At 43.1% G+C, this 18,297-nt stretch overlaps 1 protein-coding gene across 3 annotated transcripts; it reads right to left on the bottom strand.

Annotated features, from left to right (window-relative positions):
* Positions 1–66: 66 nt before the first annotated feature.
* PRKAB2 (protein kinase AMP-activated non-catalytic subunit beta 2) lies at positions 67–17,882 on the bottom strand. Of its 3 annotated transcripts, none has more exons than XM_063298603.1 (8): positions 17,560–17,879; positions 8,462–8,624; positions 7,953–8,119; positions 4,551–4,644; positions 2,819–2,939; positions 2,604–2,737; positions 1,869–1,937; positions 67–1,404 (listed from the first exon to the last, which is right to left on the bottom strand). In XM_063298603.1, exons 2-8 carry the CDS (start codon positions 8,615–8,617, stop codon positions 1,327–1,329), a joined length of 819 nt encoding a protein of 272 aa, XP_063154673.1. In that variant the 5' UTR covers positions 8,618–8,624; positions 17,560–17,879; the 3' UTR covers positions 67–1,326. The 3 variants fall into 3 exon arrangements, with proteins under 3 accessions (XP_063154673.1, XP_063154674.1, XP_063154675.1); XM_063298604.1 differs by having other exon boundaries at positions 17,625–17,879; XM_063298605.1 differs by lacking the exons at positions 67–1,404; positions 1,869–1,937 and adding an exon at positions 2,025–2,076 and having other exon boundaries at positions 17,560–17,882.
* Positions 17,883–18,297: the final 415 nt, after the last annotated feature.

Raw genomic sequence — 18,297 nt, 5'->3', positions numbered from 1 at the left:
GGAAACCCTGTGGGAAGCAGCTTTTAAACCATCAGTCATGGTATTTTTCTTCGAAGCTGTTTTTAATTAAGAACTGGGGACATTTTTGACAGTAGCTTTATTTGGATGACTGATAAGAAGAGAAAGTCTGGAGAACTACAACTTACTCCTCATATTTATGTTACGGAGTTGATCTGGTATGTTTCCTCGACAATAAACCTGAGACGTGACCTAGAGTAAAGAGGAAAAATCTTTAAAAATTTCTATTGATTAAGGAGAGATAGTGGAAGTACTAAAACAGGATCACCTGTAATGGGCAAGTGGTTGATTGGATCATTTTCATGGTGTTCAGGATGAGGCTGTATTCCCTTCTTGACTAATTGCTGTAGGTCAGCAGCACTGAAAATTAAGATTTTTGTGCTGCTTCTGAACTCTGGAAAGTTCCAAGCCCCTCTTTCCCATAAAGCAGTGACCGTGTGGAAACACCCTTAGCATGCTTGTTCCATGTGCCCAAAGCCAGTATCTTCAATACCTAGCCATATCACTTCTTCTGCACGTCTTTTGGCTCACTTAGTCAGCAGATGGAATAAACCTATTTAACCCAGGAGCTAGCACAATTGTAGTGCCTTTTGTTGGTGTACCCAACAGTGGAGAAGCTGCTTCTGAATGGTGCAGTGGTTCAGCTACACAGGCAGTCTAGGACTGGGCTTTATCACACTGATGCAGCACCCACAAAACTGGGCAAGCACGCAGGGTTTTGCAGCAGTAGATATTGAGAATGTAAGAGCAGTCCTACTACACTAGGCCAGAAATTTGTCTAATCTAACATCTCACTTCCTGCTAGAAGAGGCTTCAGTACTTGAGGTCAAGAGCTATTCCACAGCAGTTAACATTTAAAGATATGCGGCCTCTGAATCTGGAGGCTTCATCAGCCACCATGACGTGTACACAATGGCCATATGATTTGAAAAGAGGGTAGCCCTGGACTTTCTTTCCTTTTGAATGGGGAGGGGGAAGATTGCAACGCCAGACTCCTTATTTCTTAATGTTCCCCAGGAAGAAGCCAATCCCACATGTGCAATTTGCAATATCTAAGAGATAATAATAACACACCCCAACCTTGATTTTACTAGCTTTGTGCCACTACAAGATGCAAGTTGTATGTCCTGAATAGCTGTTTGGGAAGGAAGATCTCCATCATCCAGAAAAATCAGGATAGGGGCTGGGTCATCCAAACCTTTGCCTCCAATAAAAGGATCTGGAAGCCGACTACCCATCCTCATGCCCACTGGTATTCTGGCATATGCAGAGAAAGCAACAGTCCCTGTGCCCCTACAGAGATCAGGCTCAAATAGGCTTGTAAAGAAGAGTGGTAACATATTTCTTCTTGTAGCGATGGGTGGCACTGAGCACCATGACGCCATCCTATGGGAAAAGACACAAGAGAGTAGCTGAAGAAGAGCCATACTGAACAGCAGTTGTTATAGAGGAAACAGACTCATGCACACAATTTTATTATCTGGGAGATTTTTCACATGGGTGATTTCATTCTCTACCTCCCTCCCAGAAGTTTTGCAATAAAGACAATGGAGAACCAAAATATATACAGGATGGCTTTTTCTGGGACATCTGAGAGGAGACAGTCAAGCTGTAACCATGGCACCGATGCAAAACAGCCCACAAGAGCAGGAGAAGCTAAAAACCTCGGGCATTACTGAGTTTCACATCCTGGTTTCTCTACAAGCATTTCCATCCTACTTGGAAATCTGAAATGCTGGATTGGACAAGAAGTCATTCCCTTCCATTCTTACAGTAGAGAGAGTAAAATGTACAAGTACAGCAAGATATGGCAGAGCACAATAAGAGCAGGCAACATGGACATTATTTACCTTAATGGAGAGCGCATAGAGGTGGTTTAGCATTACGTGGTTTGGCTCTGGCAAGAGGGCTGGGTCACACTGAAAGAAACACATAGGACTCTCATCATGCAGCTATCTCTTGTTCCTTGATTACCTGTCAGAACATCACTTCAATCTGAAAAATTATCTTGGACACATATCACTGAAGCATAGGCTATCTTGCACCAAGATTCTGGTTCTGTGAGAATACTGCAGTCATGAAGCTTAGGGTAAGATGATCATTATAATTTTCTGACTATTAAATTTGTATACCTCCTGACTCCCAATTACTCTGGGTGGCTCACAAGTAAAAAAATATTTTAAAAAATTACAATTAAAAACAAAAATAGGAAATAAAAGATAGCAAGATGAGAGAACCAGACTCAAGTGGGGGGGGGGGGAAGAATCCAAGGGAGCTTAACTCACCCTTGCTATAGGCCCGGGAGAAGAGTCATGTCTTCTGGCCCTTTGAAACACCAGTAGGGTGGGGGCCATCCAGATCTCAGGGGAACCTCATTCCAGAAGGCAGGCGCTGTTACAAAGAAGGCGTGTTTCCAGGATCTCGATGGATGGCAATGTTTAATCGAAGGAACCTGGAGTGCCCGAACCCTGCCAGATTGAACTGGATGGACTGATGCTATGGGAGATATTATCTCCCCACAATGGAGGCCCTTTGGGATCCAATAAGTTACTATAAAGCTTTTGCATTTAGGAACCGGTACTCACTGAAATATTAGTATCCTTGTTAAGGATGACTTGAAGGAGATGGGGAGGAAGAATCGGCGGAGATCTGAAGCGCTCTTCAGGACGATATACATACATTTCTTGGCCATAAATTCCAGGAGGGGAGCCAGAAAGTTCTATCAAAAATTAAAACAGTGTGAGAAAAGGAACCAGTTCATCATTTTGAATATTCATACTAGGAGCGCAAGAAAAGTCACCTCGATAGGAAGTCTCTGAACTTTCAAGGGAGTCAACTTTTAAAGCATCAAACACTTCGAAGTCTGACTTTTTGACATGAATCAGATTGTTTATTGTTCCCATCTGACTGGTCACCACTGGCTAAAAAAGAAAAAATACAGAATTACAGAATTACAGAATACAGAAATACAAAAATACAGAATTACAAAAATACAGAAATACAGTTTATGCTAAACTCAAATGCTAAGTCACCTTCAACACAGAGATCTCTACCATGGTTACTGCACAACTGTCTCCTCTCAGATGTCCCAGAAAGAGCCATCCTGTATATATTCTGATTCTCCACTGTCTTTATTTCAAAACATTTGGGAGGTAGGTAGAAAATGAAATCACCCATGTGAAGAAGCAAGGACTGTATAAAGGCTGTCTTGATCCTGTTCACATTCTTGACCCAACTCCATAGTGCCATATCTTTACATTTCAGACCAGATGTAGGAAGAAGGCAGGTGCTCCAATTCAATCCAGTTCAGTTCAGACTTTGCCTTAGCTGTGAATTCACTATGGGGACTTTCTTTCTCATCTTCAGCTCCCTGCTTGCAATATGATTAACTGGGAGATGGTGGCTGTATACTATTAGGAAGTCTTTGTACATGGGTGGGAGGGATTTATATTCAAGCGGGAACCACGACTCAAACACCTATCACTGGAAGGGGAGAGACTGAACAGTTTTGGCCTGTTTTCCTCAATTTTCAGGATTAAAGGAGGGAATGGGAGCAGTTTGCTTTCTAGAGGCATCCCACTCCCACCCTTGTTTTTGTGGGTTTGGTCTGAAAATAATGACAGTGAAATTCAACCATTTTGCCACTGAACCTTGGCCGTTTTTTCATAATTCACCTGGGGGTAAGTGTGGGAATGGGGGTGATCCATCTTCTGGATCTACCTTCCCACTTTTCTTATTGCTATAGATTACACACCAAAGTGGATCCTTTTACTACTGAATTTCAGTCATGCAATCTTGGAGGAAGGAGCCGAAGTGGGGGGCTGACCAACTCACTGCAAACACTACTGAGATAACGTAGCTAAGCCAAACATTTTAGAAGTGTAAAAATAAATGTCACCTCCCAGTGTCTCACTGAAAGTATCTGGAATCTCATTTTAAATCGGTTTCCCAGGGATCTACCGAGAGCAATTTCTGTTTACATTCCCAGCAATTACAAATCCTAAACCTGTATCATACTTACATTCAGCTACTGAATGTATTCGGTATCTGGTATAACAAATACCACAAGGGTCAGATTACTGAATCCAGAACATTCTCTCTCCCTCCATATCAAGAATTTCCAGTGGAAACCTGCCTAATTCCACTAAGAAGTTAGCCAAAATTATCCAAATTACTATGAAAAACATACATGTTATGGAAGCACCATATAATTGACTGTCATGGATTTTTATCCTAAGGAACAAGATAGCAAAGAAACAAAGAAAGCTAGAAACGTGACTGGATGGTCACTAAAAATCAGTACTGATGATTGCAAAGGAAGCGATGCTTTGACTACATCTAGGCTTGCAAGTTCCCACAGTCCCTCTGTAGTTATCCATACTCACAAGAATACTCTTACTGCAGAAGACCGGTTGCAGCCTGGAATGCTGGCTTATATGCAGACCAGCAGCAAGAAGCCAACCTTTCTCACCTCATCCACACCCATACCTCACAGGGCCTCTCAGCCACTGGGGTGAAGAGAGTGGAATTACCTCAGAGGGATCATGAACCCACTGGCCATCCACAAAGAACTTGTACTGGTGTTCACCTTCAGGGAGATCCAGAATAGCAACAAAGTCGTTGTGGCTGAAAGGAGAGGGAGCAATCCGCAGTGAGAAACACAGCACATAAATACATGCAAGAAAGTGGCCTGTCTTGGCTCTTTTGTCTGGCTTGGATAAAAAACAGCAAGACAAACTCAGCCAAAGGAAAAGATGAAGTTAGGTTTAAACAGCTGCAACTGTTTCAAAAGGAATCCGCAAAGCTGCTAATGAAAGTTTCCACGAATGATCCGAAAGAAGGCGGCCTACTGAACTTGTTAAAATGGAAGTATTCACCTTTCTGGACCGTGAGAGCTAAATATTCACCTTTCTGGACAGTAGAGCAGCCAGCCACCTGAAGTTCTGGGTGCTTTCAAGACAAGGCTGGGCAGCCATTTGTCTGGGATGGTATGAGGATCCCTGCCCTGGGCAGGCGGTTGGACTAGATGACCTCCAAGGTCCCTCCCAATCCTATGAAGCTGATTTAAACAGAGCTGCCCAAGAAATACATTGTTAAGAGAGGAAGTAACCAAGTAATTGCTCTGGGAAGACCCATGAGCAGGTCAAGGTGGGTCTGGGCCACTCTGGGTGAGGATGGGGTGTGTGTGCAGAGGAGAGTTAAAGGGTGCCCCTCACCTGGGGGGATCTAGGAATCCATTAGCCAAGGGCCCATCTGCATGGGCCTAGAAGCCTCCCCAATGGGCAGCTGCTGGCAATCAGGAGGCAAGCAGCTCATCTTAACCTTCTGAGCTCATCTGTACTTTTTGTACCCAGAAGGAAGTGTGTCCAGGCAGTCCTAATCCTAGGCTCACAAACTGTATCTAACACAGAACCTTCTGCCTCCCTCCTAACCACTTCCTGCCCTTGCACCTCCCTCGCTCCCAATATCAAACAGGGGATTTTGGTAGATTCAGGAGCAGGAGGACAGAGCAAGTTTTTAGAAGACCAGCATCCACCCTTAATTGCTAAACCTTTACGCTTCTGACTTGCTCTTATCAACTAGATTCATACTCTGCCAACAATTCAGAAATGGGATTCTTCTGGGCCACAGCCTGGTACCCTCTTGCAACACATGGCAATACGAGATCTGGAGCCTCAAGAGCAATACTAAGCCAGAGAAGATGTTCACCTAGGTCATCTATTCCCAGTTTCTCCATTTGTAAGGCATGTCTTATGTTTGCTTTCTTCATAAAACAGGGTCCCTTTAAAAAGAAAAGGAGTCTCATAAGAAAGATCCTACCACTGTAAGTTTCAAATTTTGTTGCTTAATAAAAAATGACACCTCTGTAGCAAATAATTTGAAACTGGGCATCTGTGTTTTTCTGGACTCCACTTTACCAACTTCAAACTGAACCACTTAAGAATGGCACAAGTGCAGTAAGGTAAAAAGTACTGTCTTGGATGTTGAAATGTTCACTCTTTGTATTTCATTGTTCAGAGAGACATTTCATTTGTCACATTTTGATGAAATTGTTCATGGAAGTTATTCAAGCTAGTTAAGGAAAGACAATTCTTCCCTGATTTTAGTGAAACAGCAGTCTAACCACTGCAACAACTACCACTGTCATGTTGCATTCTTCATTTAATGCTGAATCTAGAATGCTGTCAAGCACCAGTTTATGCAGAGGCATTCCATTTTGCAGAAGGAATCTGGTGAATATTCCTGTCATGAGCACTGATGGTGAGCAGGAGGGGGCCCCTATCCAGGGGGGGAAACGCATGCGTAGTAGAGAGAATCTGAGCTGTCATTCAAAGAGACACAGAACAGACCCGCCTTGACTTTTGGGGTTTATCTGTATGGGTTTTCTCACGCTTCTTCAGTTTGTTAGGATTTTCTGTCTACTGTAGCAGTAATAAAACACTAGAGACCTATTCCTCATCTTGGCGTGGTTCCTGCTTGTCAGGACAATTCCTTTACTTATGGTATGTAGCATCACAGGGTAAACTGTTATCTATTATGTTCCTCCTGTGGGATAGGGGACCTCCTTGCAGAATGCTGGGCACAGAGCCTGTTTTCTGGCTGTAAGGATTTGCAACTGGAGATACTAAGATGATGTCCGGAAAAGGGAGAAAATAAAAAAAAACTACAGTTGGTCTATGGAGACAAAATCTGTAGTTCAACACTTTTCACATAACATTAACTTTAGGGCCAGAGTATCAAGTTGTAGCTTACAGCCACCTTCTACGTGAAGCTATCAGTGGACAGCTAGGACCACTGAATGGAGCAGAGCTTAACACAGTGGAGAAGCTGCGCAAAAGAATATTATCTTAAATAGCTTTAATAAGCATGTCAGAGAAACACAGGTTATTGATATTACACACTTAGCCCTCCCAAGCATAAATAATCACACGCTTAGACAACGTAGGTTTAGAAGTAAAAAGAGTCTTACTGATTTTATTCTTGGTTCAGTTACATCCATCTTTGGTGAAAAATGAAGGTTCTTTGTTTCTTCTGTTCCCTAAACTTAATGAACTCTTAGCCCTCATAGCTGCTAAGAGCTGTGTGCAGAAAATGGGAAAAATCCTTCTTCAGGGCCCAAGCTTGTGGCCATAATGGAGGGAGAGAGAGCAGCATGCTGCTGCCTCCTCGGTGGAAGGAGGAGGAAGAGAGAGAGAGGAAGTGGGAATGGCAACAAACAGCTTCCTCACACATACCGTACATATGCTAAATGAGGCATGCTGATTTGTTAACAACTCCAACGCTACGTACAGCTGTGTAGTAACAGGCAGGTCAGAGTGAGAGACACTAAGAGTTCCTTTGTGGTGGATAATATAACTTGTATTTTACTTCATGAAACTTAATATTGTTCAGTAAGTCAAAAGAAAACTATAACCTCTTTTTTCCCTTATTCTCAACAAAAGTATTCTTAACCTGGCCTGAACTGAAGTCAAGGTGAAATAGATTTAAATCTCATTTGAGCATTGTAAAAAAAAGAGATTGATAGATAATTAATCTTCATTATTTGCTGCTACATGAGCTAGTCTAATCTGGTTCCTGTGAAATTCTTGGAGCCTACACTGAGTAACAGTATAGAGGGTGGCTCAGGTATAATACTGGCATATTTTTTTCACACATATATATTTTTCATTCCTGAACATCACTGAATGCATGGATCTGCTCTGTTAAAAAAATGCTCTTTTATATTACCTTGGATGTTAGGAATCTTCTATTTCTGGTATCTGACTCATTTCAGGACTTCCAAATTAAAAGAGCAGATTTCAGCCTTAGTTTGGGCTTAAAGTTTTTAGCCAATGCTTCTTGACCTGTGTAGAATAAGGGTCAAACAATGCCATCCCCCAAATACCGTTTCAGCAAATTAAAAAAAAATCATATAGTACATCACCTTGTTTCACCTTTTAATGAGAGGAATCTTAGTGCTCCAATTGTTGAAAGATCCTGAGATGAAAACTTCTTTGCCTCCATCTGTCCAACGGATGACCGTGGGACGAGCCTGCTGGGCTGGTTTAACTGACTCATCCAAGTCATGGTGCCATGATACAAACTCTTTTTCTCCTGGAAGCTGCAGAAACAGGGCAAGAGTTATATCTCGTCCTAGTCTTCCTGTACATGAATATCCAAATCCCATTTCCTAGATTCAGGTGTTACATAATCAAGTGATGAGTGAGAACATTTCCAACTTATTTTAAGCATTATGAAGAGAGAAATTTGAAGAATTACCAGCGAGCAGGTGTTGGAAACACATACTGTGGGCTGAACAAATAGCAGCTGGATACTGCATATGGGCCATGAGGTGCCCAATTTTGTCATAAATCATTACTATAATCAAAGCCACAACTATGCATATTAGAACAAGTGCTAATGTTGTTAGAAAATCATAAAAAGCATCAGCCAAATGCTGTACCTTAGATTCATGCGTGCTGAAGATGTTGGGGTCATCAGTGCTACCAACCATGATCTTGTGTGAATGATCTTTGGCATGGTGGATGGCTCCCTCTGAGCGATGAATCTTGGAACTGTGGCGCTCACCTGACATCCTTTCACTCGTGGTGTTCCCCATGGCTCCACTGCAAGACTACAACAAAAGAAAAGAATGAGCATCAATTACAACTGTCATAGACATAATGTAACCCTCCATCCCCAAAGGAGCCAGAGAGGAGCACTGCATCTTCCTACAGCTGGTGGGTGGGCAACAGGTTCCTACAGCCATGGGACAGAGTGCAAAAAAAATGCACCAGCGAACAGAATTGCCAAACTGGGAGCAGAATTGCAAAATGCATAACAATCATAGAATCACAGAGTAGATGTCCTAACAGTCAGGAACCATGCTGAGACAAGGAATAGATCTCTAGTGTTTTATTACTGCTACATTAGACAGAAAATCCTAACAAACTGAAGAAGCATGGGAAAAACCCACAGATAAACCCCAAAAGTTAAGGTGGGTCTGATCTGTGTCTCTTTGAATGGCTGCTTAACTCCTCAATACTATGCATGCATTTCCCCCCCCTGGATAGGGGCCCCCTCCTGCTCACCATCAGTACTCATGACATCAGGAAGGAGACTATTAAGCCAACCAATTGAGCCCCTGCTCACTCCAGGAATCCAAATTAAAATATCCCAGAGAGATGTCTAGACTCTGCTTTAAGGTACTAAATGAAGAGAAGCCCACTATGTCTCAGGACAACTGGTTCTGCTGCTGAACTGCTCTTACCATTAGGAAGCTTTTTCTAACACTGGTTGGAATCCTGTTCTTCTTCTAATCCATTCAGGTTATTTGAAGAATCCTATCATATCCTCCATCAGTCATCTCTTCTCAAGGCTAAACATATTTAGCTTCTTCCATCTCCCTTCCTAAGGCTTAGTTTCTAGTCCCTTGACTATCTCTGCTGCCCTTCTCTGACCCTGTTCCATTATCTCTGTGGTGCTCAAACCTGGACAAGGTGGGAGATGACCAAAGCAGAACAGAGTGGAATGATGACGTCCTTCGATTTGAAAATTATACTTCTGCCAATGCAGCCTAAAATTGCTTTTATATTCCCTGCAACCATATCATACTGCTGGCTCATATTCAATTTGCAATTAATTACTGTGCTTACTATCTTCTTAAGAAATATCTTTTTCTTAAAGTACTATTACCAAAACAAGTATCCAAGGTTGTTACATCAGGTTTTCCATTTCCACAACCCACTCCAGGCTTCCCTTTACAGCCCTCCTATTCAACCTTGCCAAGCTTTGACCAAATGCATTTTTGGCCCACTTGACGAGGGCAACCCATCTCATGCCAGCAGTCCACCAATTAGTTAACTCAGACTGTAATCCCTGAGGCCAAACCTCACCCACTGAGACCATTTGTAACCAGACATTCAGTTCTGCTATTCTTCTTTTCCTTTCCATGGATTGGAAGGGCAGAAGGGAATACTATACCATCTGAGCCCCCAGGACCATAAACCTCCCTCCAAGATTTTCCAAGTCTATGGTAATATTCTTTGTGCTTCCATTTGTCCCCACATGTATCAGCAGCAAGGGATAATAGTCATTGGACTTGGTCGCTCTGGGAAGTTGTTCTGTTGTGTCTTTAATCTTTGCTCCTGTCAGACAGCATGCTTCACAAGCTGATGAATCAGACTGACATACATTTGCTTCAGTTTCTTGTAGTAACAAATCACCAACTACCATGGCTCTTCTCTTACATTTCTTAGAAAAGAAAATGAGGTCTCTCTGTCCTTCCTGTCAGAGCCTGCTTCATCTGCAAGGGTATCAAGACAGATTCTGAATTCCAGGCACGCAGAATAATTTATCATTTATTTATAAGGCTAATAGCTACTCCAATCCACTGATTCTTGGATACAACTTCCCAATAAGTAACTGGGATTAAAACCAAAAGATAGTTCCCCCCCACAAATAAAAGCAAAGCTATATATTATAATCACATAAAACTGGGAGTCATATTCAGAATAATAATAATGTATCATCTCCCCCCACCCCCGGGTAAAACAACCAGGTTTTCACCCATTTTCTAAAGACCGGGTGGGGGGGCAGTCGCATGACTGTCTGAAAAGGCATGTTTCTGTGGCCCCGAAAGATGGCAATCTCTAATCCATGTGGAGCCCACCCTACTAGATCTTAACAAGCAGATGTTACCATATAATAGGCAGAAGGAATAACCTCAAGGAACAGGAAGAAGGGCCTTTAGAACCAGGGAGAACACTCTCTTGGGTTACAATTCTGGCCTGGACTCAGATATCTTTAATGTCTTGGTTGCAGCTCTTCTTCCTGTTCCCCAACGTTATTTCTTCTGCCCATTACACACTAGGAGAAAGTGGTCTTGCAGATACCCAGGACCTGAACCATGAAGACCTTTAAAAGTGTCAATCAAGCACCTTGAATTGCACTCAGAAGCCAACTGGAAAACAGTGCACCTCTCAAGTAGATGCTTTGAGGTACACCTCAAGCTGCTGCATTCTGGAATAGTTGCAGCTTCCAAATTCTCTTCAAGGGCAGTCCCATGTAGAGTGTGTTGTAGTAGTCCAACTGAGAGGTGATTAAGGCATGATAGTGAGCAATGCCTCCTATTCCAGGAAAGGTCACAACTGGCACACAAGATGGAGCTGTGCAAAAGCCTTATTGATCACAGCTGCCTCTAGCTCCTTAAGCGGGAGCTGTGAATCCAAGAGGACCTCCAGATTGTAAGCCAGTTCTATGAGGGAAAGTGCAGCTTATCAGAGCTAACAGTCAAATCTCACTGGAATCGGTAAGCCTTCAAACATAAAGCACTCCATCTTTCTGGGGTTGAGTCTCAACCTGTTCCTCCCCATCCAATAGCCTCCAGGCACTTGGGCAGCACTTCAACAGCATCACGTATTTAGCCAGGAATTGAGATGTAATGTTGGGTATCACCAGCGTACTGATGAAACCTAGCCCCATGCTGACAAATTATCTCACCCAGCGGTTTCATGTAGATGTTGAATAGGAGTGGTTGAGTATTGCATCCTACAGCATCCCACATATCTGTGGATGTAGTAAGAGCAGAGAAATGTTGATATTGTACTGATTATTGCCACAGTGTAGGCCCAAAAATGGACTCTCACTCCTCATTTTATGCCAGCAGTATGCTAGCATCTCTTAGTTCACTTCATTGCCCAAAGCTCTTTGGAAAACAAAAGGCTTGATGAACCAGGAGAGGCATTCAGATGCAATTTTGACTAAAGCCAATCCCTGTTTCAGCAGGCAGCTAAAGCCTTGACAGAACTGTCTACCATCAACTCAGGAATCTCCCCAAACATTCTCTGCAACCCGAGTGGCTCCATTGGGATAGACAAATCAAATGGCCTCATCCTCCCTGCAGAGGTTTGTGGCCGCAGACAGCTCCAGTGATCAGGGAGCAGTCTGACCATGACAAGGGTGAGATGTTAATGTCCTGAGCCTTAGATCACATCACAACTGACCCGAGAGAAAAACAAGATCTACTATGTGGCTTCCAGCATATGCCAGGTGCTGTATCACCAGGGACAGGTCCATGGCTGTAATGGTTGCCATGATCTCCTGAGCCACCTCTGACCCTTCTCCAAGGGGAAACAAGTTGAAGTCCCTGAGAATGGTCAGCCTTGAGAACTACACCACCAAACCAGGATGAGGTCCACCAGCTTTGACAAATTGGTCACCCTGTAGCAAAGAGAATAGTACAAGAGCTTAGTTTTGTTCCAAGAGCTTAGTTTTACCAACAAGGCCTCACATCCAATCTTCTGTGGGGCAGTGGCTAGTGCAAAACCTGAATCATAGATAGACACATCTCTGAAAGGGAAGATTCCCCTCTGCCTCCATCCAGATTTTGATAATGCAAATGTCAGTCCTTTGAGGTAGGCAAGGTTGGGAGTTTTGAAAGCCGATCAGAATTTCTTTCTACTACAGTACATCTTATTCCAAAAAAATCCATTAAGGGCTTATTTTGAGTTTCTCATGCTTTCTTCTTTCCAGGACTCAGTAATTCTTTCTGAACTTCCTCGTTAATGGTGCATTCATCCCTTCCCCATTCCCCAAATCAGGTTTACTTTCCATCACACCAAGCCAGATCTACCATTTCATCCACAATGGGATTGTGAATAAGACAAACTTTATTACATGCAGACCTGGCCTTCAGCAGTAGGTGAAGGCCAGTAGCTCCAAGTACCTGGTAACCTGGTCTTTGAGTGTAGGACAGAGGGCCGGATGCAGGGATTGGCCTCAAGTAACCAATACTCCTTCCACAAGAGCAGTCCATCCCTATCTCCCTCTACCAATCATCATCCTACTTTTTAAACCCTCCTCTGCCCCCCTTTCCCCCCTTGGCCCCACTCATCCCAATATTCCTTAGTGGGCTCTCTGCTGCTAACCTATCCAAGATCCTCTCCATTGATCTCCACACACACTGCCCATCCAAAACACTTCCCTAGCTGTACTTAACAATATCAATGTCAATTCTGCAGCCATCGCCCCATTCAACTTCCATCCAATATACCTCATAGCCCAACTACCCCACTTCTCCCTAGAGATGGTCCAATGTTCTGCCCACTTCTTCCTGGAACCTGCTCACACTGAGAGGAAGCATTCAGTTTACACTCTCCAAACTCTTACCCACACACATTGCCTTGGCTTTCAGCTGCTAGATTTCTGCCTGATTTCCTTTAGAGGAAAAAAAGAAGCAATGGGGCAGCAAGGGGACTGGCTGGAAAGAAGACTGGGGGCGGAGAAGATATATTGCCAGTGCCCCCCCGCCTCTTTTTGATGAAAGGATCAACGTCCTTGGTGTTCCTGGCCAGCCAGCTTGGTACCATAAGTTCCGAACTTCAAAGGCTCAGTTGGGGCTCATGGGGAAAAGCAGGGCTGGATGTCTCTACATCTCTTGTTTCTTATTGTCACCCTCAACCTCTGAGCTTGCTCCTCTGTTTGTCTGGAAAGTTGCTTCTACTCTCCACTTCTGTTGCAGAACTACATTTTTCACATTTTAAATTGTCTATTGGCTTGCCTTTGCTAAAAATGTAGACCGGATGTTTTTGGGAAGGAAGACAAACATGTCACATGTATTGAAGGACACAACTGTAGACTCCTGTCCATTCATTGACATTTTTTCTTTTCTAGAGCATCATCAGTAGAAAGGCTTTTATTTCTTGTTGCTGTTCCTTTCTTGGGCTCTCATATTAACCAAGTATGACTTAGAGGGAAAAACTGTTAGGGACATCTCAAACTCTCCTAGCTAACTCCTGATAACTCTCTACATTTGCTTAGTGAGCTGACTCCCTGGAACTGGACTGCCTCTTACAGACTCTGTAAGAAGCAAGAAGCAGCCAATTACCCAGAATGGCTAACTGATAGGCTTCAGCACGACCAATACTCAAATTGGAATACTTGCAGTCAGAGATTCAAGGATAAAGCTCTGATAAAAATGCTTTTATTACAGATGCCAGAAAAGCTCTTAAAACACCAAAACCATCAGTTTAGCCTTTTTATGGTTCTCAGAAGCAGACTGCCCTGTTCTTCTGCATATCTGGGGTAAACCTCTTTGGCAGAGGGTACATTGCCATAGCTGAATATAAGCACCTTGGAGTGTTTTAGAACAGCAACAAAGGTTACACTTACAATTTCAGTGGGTTTGTTTCTGCCCTGAAACCCTCAATTCTAATGGCTGTAGAAAACAAAGGCTCTGCACTCCTGTTTAGATGCTTACACACATTTAATCAGGTAAATGTGACAAAGCCAATGGAAACCACAGAAGGCTATACATGAAGCCTTCCATTTCCATAGCAAAAAGAGTTTGCAGGTACACCAATACTTATGAATGTGGGCAAATCAACAAACTACCTTTCTCTCCCTCTTCCTAGGTTTGGCAGTCTTTTATTCTTCCACAGCATGGAGACCTTTCTCTCTTACCACTTCACCTCTGAAGTATCAGTTCCCTAAGCATTCTCAAGCCCTGTATGTTGTCCCCTTTGTAATAAGGTCACCTAGGGGTATATGATCTGGCCTGCAAGGCTCCAGATGACCAACAGAGGGCAAAAAAGAGACATGGGAAAACCCTAATTCTTTCCTGTCATCTAATAATCATCCAGATTTGGTGACCGTAGTGTCTGCTGACAGCCCTGGTATGTACTTGCTATTATGAAGGGAGTTTCTATATTTGTTCAAAGATTCACTTCCCCAGCATCGTTTCCCATCATCAAGGGGCAGGTTTTGATATACAAACAAGTACAGAAGCTAAATACTGGGTGGGGCAGGGGGCAAGTTCAAATCCTATACTCTGATGTTCTCACTTACATCTACCTTATTTGACTTTTTTTAAAATAAAGCTTTATTAATTTTTTTCAACATATACATAAAATACATAAAAACTAAAAAGAATGAAACAAAGAATACTACAAGAAAAAAGAAAACTAAAAAAGTGTGAAAATACAGAGAAGACTATTACATGGTGGCTTCTGACTTTCTACAACAAAGATATATATGACTCATTATCAATCTCTTACTCTAATTTAAACTAAGATAAACATTTCTATAAAGCATTTCCATCTCTATATGACATTCTCCTCTAAAACAAACTATCTTTCCCTCTTAAAAAAAATAAAAAACCTTTTCTAACACAATTATTCACCTAATAAGCAAATACTCAAATACTATCCTACTTCACTAAAATTTTACTCTTCTCTGCCTACTAAAATAACAAAAAATAAATTATCTACATTTGGTTAAGGTCCTTTTACCCAAGGTAAAATCATTATCCCCAAAACAAAAACATCAGTCTAAACCTTTAAGAGACCATCCTGATAAACACATTTAAACAATTATCCAACTTCAAAACAGACTAAGGCATTTACATATCTCAGTATTACACACAATACTGAGTTCCCCTTACGCTGTCTCAAATTCAGCAGCCAGCCTTGATTCTTGATCTCCATTTTCCAGGAACACAGCCAATCGTATCTCTCCCTTTGTGCCCGAACCTCTTCAGAATCAGTTAATCACAGTCCAATTTTTCTCCCTTCACTTTTTGACTTGGAAACGTCAATCCTCATTTTCTTCTTTAAAGAAGGAGCACTACTCTCAAAGTAGTTTTCACTCATGTCTTCTTTTTCAAGTTGTTGGTAGGCTTTAGACCCCACAAGTTCTAGGAGACGATCCAGGGCTTGGGTGACATCAAGATTGAGTTCTTTAAAGATCACTTTCATTTCTTCCATGTCTCTTCACAGTGTGTTATCAGGAGAAAAAAGATGTAAACAAAAGCCATTCTCACAGGAAAGCAGAGGCAGATAGCTCAAAATTCAACTACGCAGTGAAGTAAATAAATCTTTTATAATCCTCAAAACATTAAGAACAGGGCAACAAAACAGCAAAATCTTTAAATCCCAACATTAGAATTTAAATATTAAAAAGGCCAACTTTCCAAATTAGTAAATTCCAAAAATAATGAAAATCACCAAGAGCTTCGCATTTCTTTGTTGCAAAAGGCCTCTCTTTGGTAACAAAAAAACAAAACAACAAAAAAAACCCCTTGGTGTTTTAGAAATGGGGTGGCAAGATTTAGTGTCCGTTTTATGGCTTCGGTGCAGCCCCAAACTTGATGACATCTGCACCTCCCAGCATTTTCAATCATGGACTGATCACAGGGACTCTGTTCCAGGACACCCTACCTCCACAAGAAAATGCTGTCTGGAAAACAAAAGGGATGATTTCCTGGATTCTCCTTACCTGGATAATTCTTCAGGCTGCAGGGACCCAGCCCATGCTCAGAAAATGCTGCACCATTGGCGCTGCTTAAAAAAGCAGTACTGCTCAGTCTGCCATTCCCCACAGGAAGCCCTACCTTGTTTGACTCCTGAAGCAATGCATTAAGTTACACAGAGGAAGAACCACTTTGGTGTAATGGTTAAAGGCATCAGGCTAGAAACAGGGAGACTGGGAGTTCTAGTCCTGCCTAAGGCACAAAGCCAGCTGGGTGACCTTTGGCTACTCATATGCTCTCAGCCCCAGGGAGGAAGCAAGGGCAACTACTTCCAAAAAGATTGCCAAGAAAACAAGGCATGGACTTGTCCAGGCAGTTGCTAGGAGTCAAGGCTGACTCGAAGGCATAAAAATAATAATAGTAATACACAGAATCAAGGTCAATAGAACAAAATACTGAAAGCAGAGTCTGACCAGTTACTGTAGAATCTCCTTGGAAGCACTAGGATAACAGATTCTTTGCAGGGTAGACAGTTCATACATAGAAATATCATCAGCAGTAAGTACAAGCTCAAGACAGCCAATCACAATAGGAGAGGTGGCATATCCTATCATGCCAGATAAACAGGATGAAATAGGGTCCCCCCCCCCTCCTTGGAAGGGATTTCTTCTGGGGTGGAGTGGGGAGGGAGAATTTAGCTCTCAGCCTGAGCGTCCGAGACCGCTGAGTCACGTGGCCTCAAGTTCTATTTACTGCAACCTCAGACAGAATTCCTGGGAATCTGTCCTTGAACAGGCAAAATTAGGCTTTTCTTGTTCTATTTGTGGAAGAAAGGCAGGGCGCATATTTTTTTTAATTTTAAAACCATTTTTAAAGAATGCGTTCGTAAGCGTACAAGGTGTACCAACTCCTGTACAGTCCCGCGACTTTCCGAAGAGTGCGGAGGGGGGGGGAGATGGGTCCCATTGTTGGAATGGGACCAGCAACATTTCGGGAAGAAGATACACAAAACGACTACAGTAGCTAACGTCAGTTCTCAATGAAATCCATGGGATTTAAGGCGCGCCTCTTTTATCCCACTGGGACTCAATCTAGAGCTCACGCGTGCTAATAGACATCGCTCAATCGAGTGGGCGGCGGGCAATCGGCGCTGGATTCCGACTGAGACGTCACTCCGGGACCCGACGCCATGAGAACAGGCAGCGGCCACCTTCTCGAGCTTGTTGCGGAGCACCGCCTTCCCCCGCACCAAAATCAGACGCCGCCTCAACCCTAATTTCGTCCATGAAGCCGAGAGTTTGTAGTATCTTTACGCTTGTTTCCTCCTCCTCCTCGGTTCCCTCCCCAGGGAGGGCGTTATCCAAGGTAATCAACTCACCTGGAGAACTACTTCCTACCCGCTTCTGCTTACTCACCACCGCCTGGTATCAAAATGGCACCGCGGCCAGAAATAGAAATCGAAGGGCGACGCATGCGCAAGGCGCCGGTCCTTTTTTTGCCCCGCCGCGCCGGAGAAAGCTCCCGCAAAGAGCGAAGAGGGAAACGAAGTGATGGTGGCGGGAATCTTCGCGCTTCCTCTTACCGTCAGAAATCTCTCCGGAAAAAGTGTCCCGGGGAAAAGATGAGCTATTTGTTGCCATCTGGTAGTCGTCCTGGCATGGCACAAGTGCAGGAAGGCCTAGGGGAATAGACTGCACCGTGCAGGAACTGTGGGGTGGGTGGCCTGCCTGCCTGGGGCCAATACGCACCCTGTCCCCCAGGGGCTCCTCGGAAGAAAAAGCAGTGGGAATGGGAGCAACTTACCAGTACAACTTGTGACCTTCCCTGCTGGCTTCCCCATTGACTTTGCTTCTGGGAAGACAGCAGGGAAGGTCACAAATGGCAAACACACTGTGGGAGGCAAAGTAATATATTATTGTAGGATACTTGTGTTTAGGTTTCAAGCCATAATGGGAATGATTGAATCTGTTATTTAATTTGTTCTCTGTCAACTGATTGATCTTGGACATGGGAAAACATCTCTTCAGGAGTAAATTACATAGAGTATAAAT

The sequence above is a fragment of the Candoia aspera genome, chromosome 3, assembly GCF_035149785.1.
Source record: "Candoia aspera isolate rCanAsp1 chromosome 3, rCanAsp1.hap2, whole genome shotgun sequence".
In the NCBI taxonomy this organism is placed as follows: domain Eukaryota; kingdom Metazoa; phylum Chordata; class Lepidosauria; order Squamata; family Boidae; genus Candoia; species Candoia aspera.
This window is presented reverse-complemented; position numbering and strand designations above follow the sequence as displayed.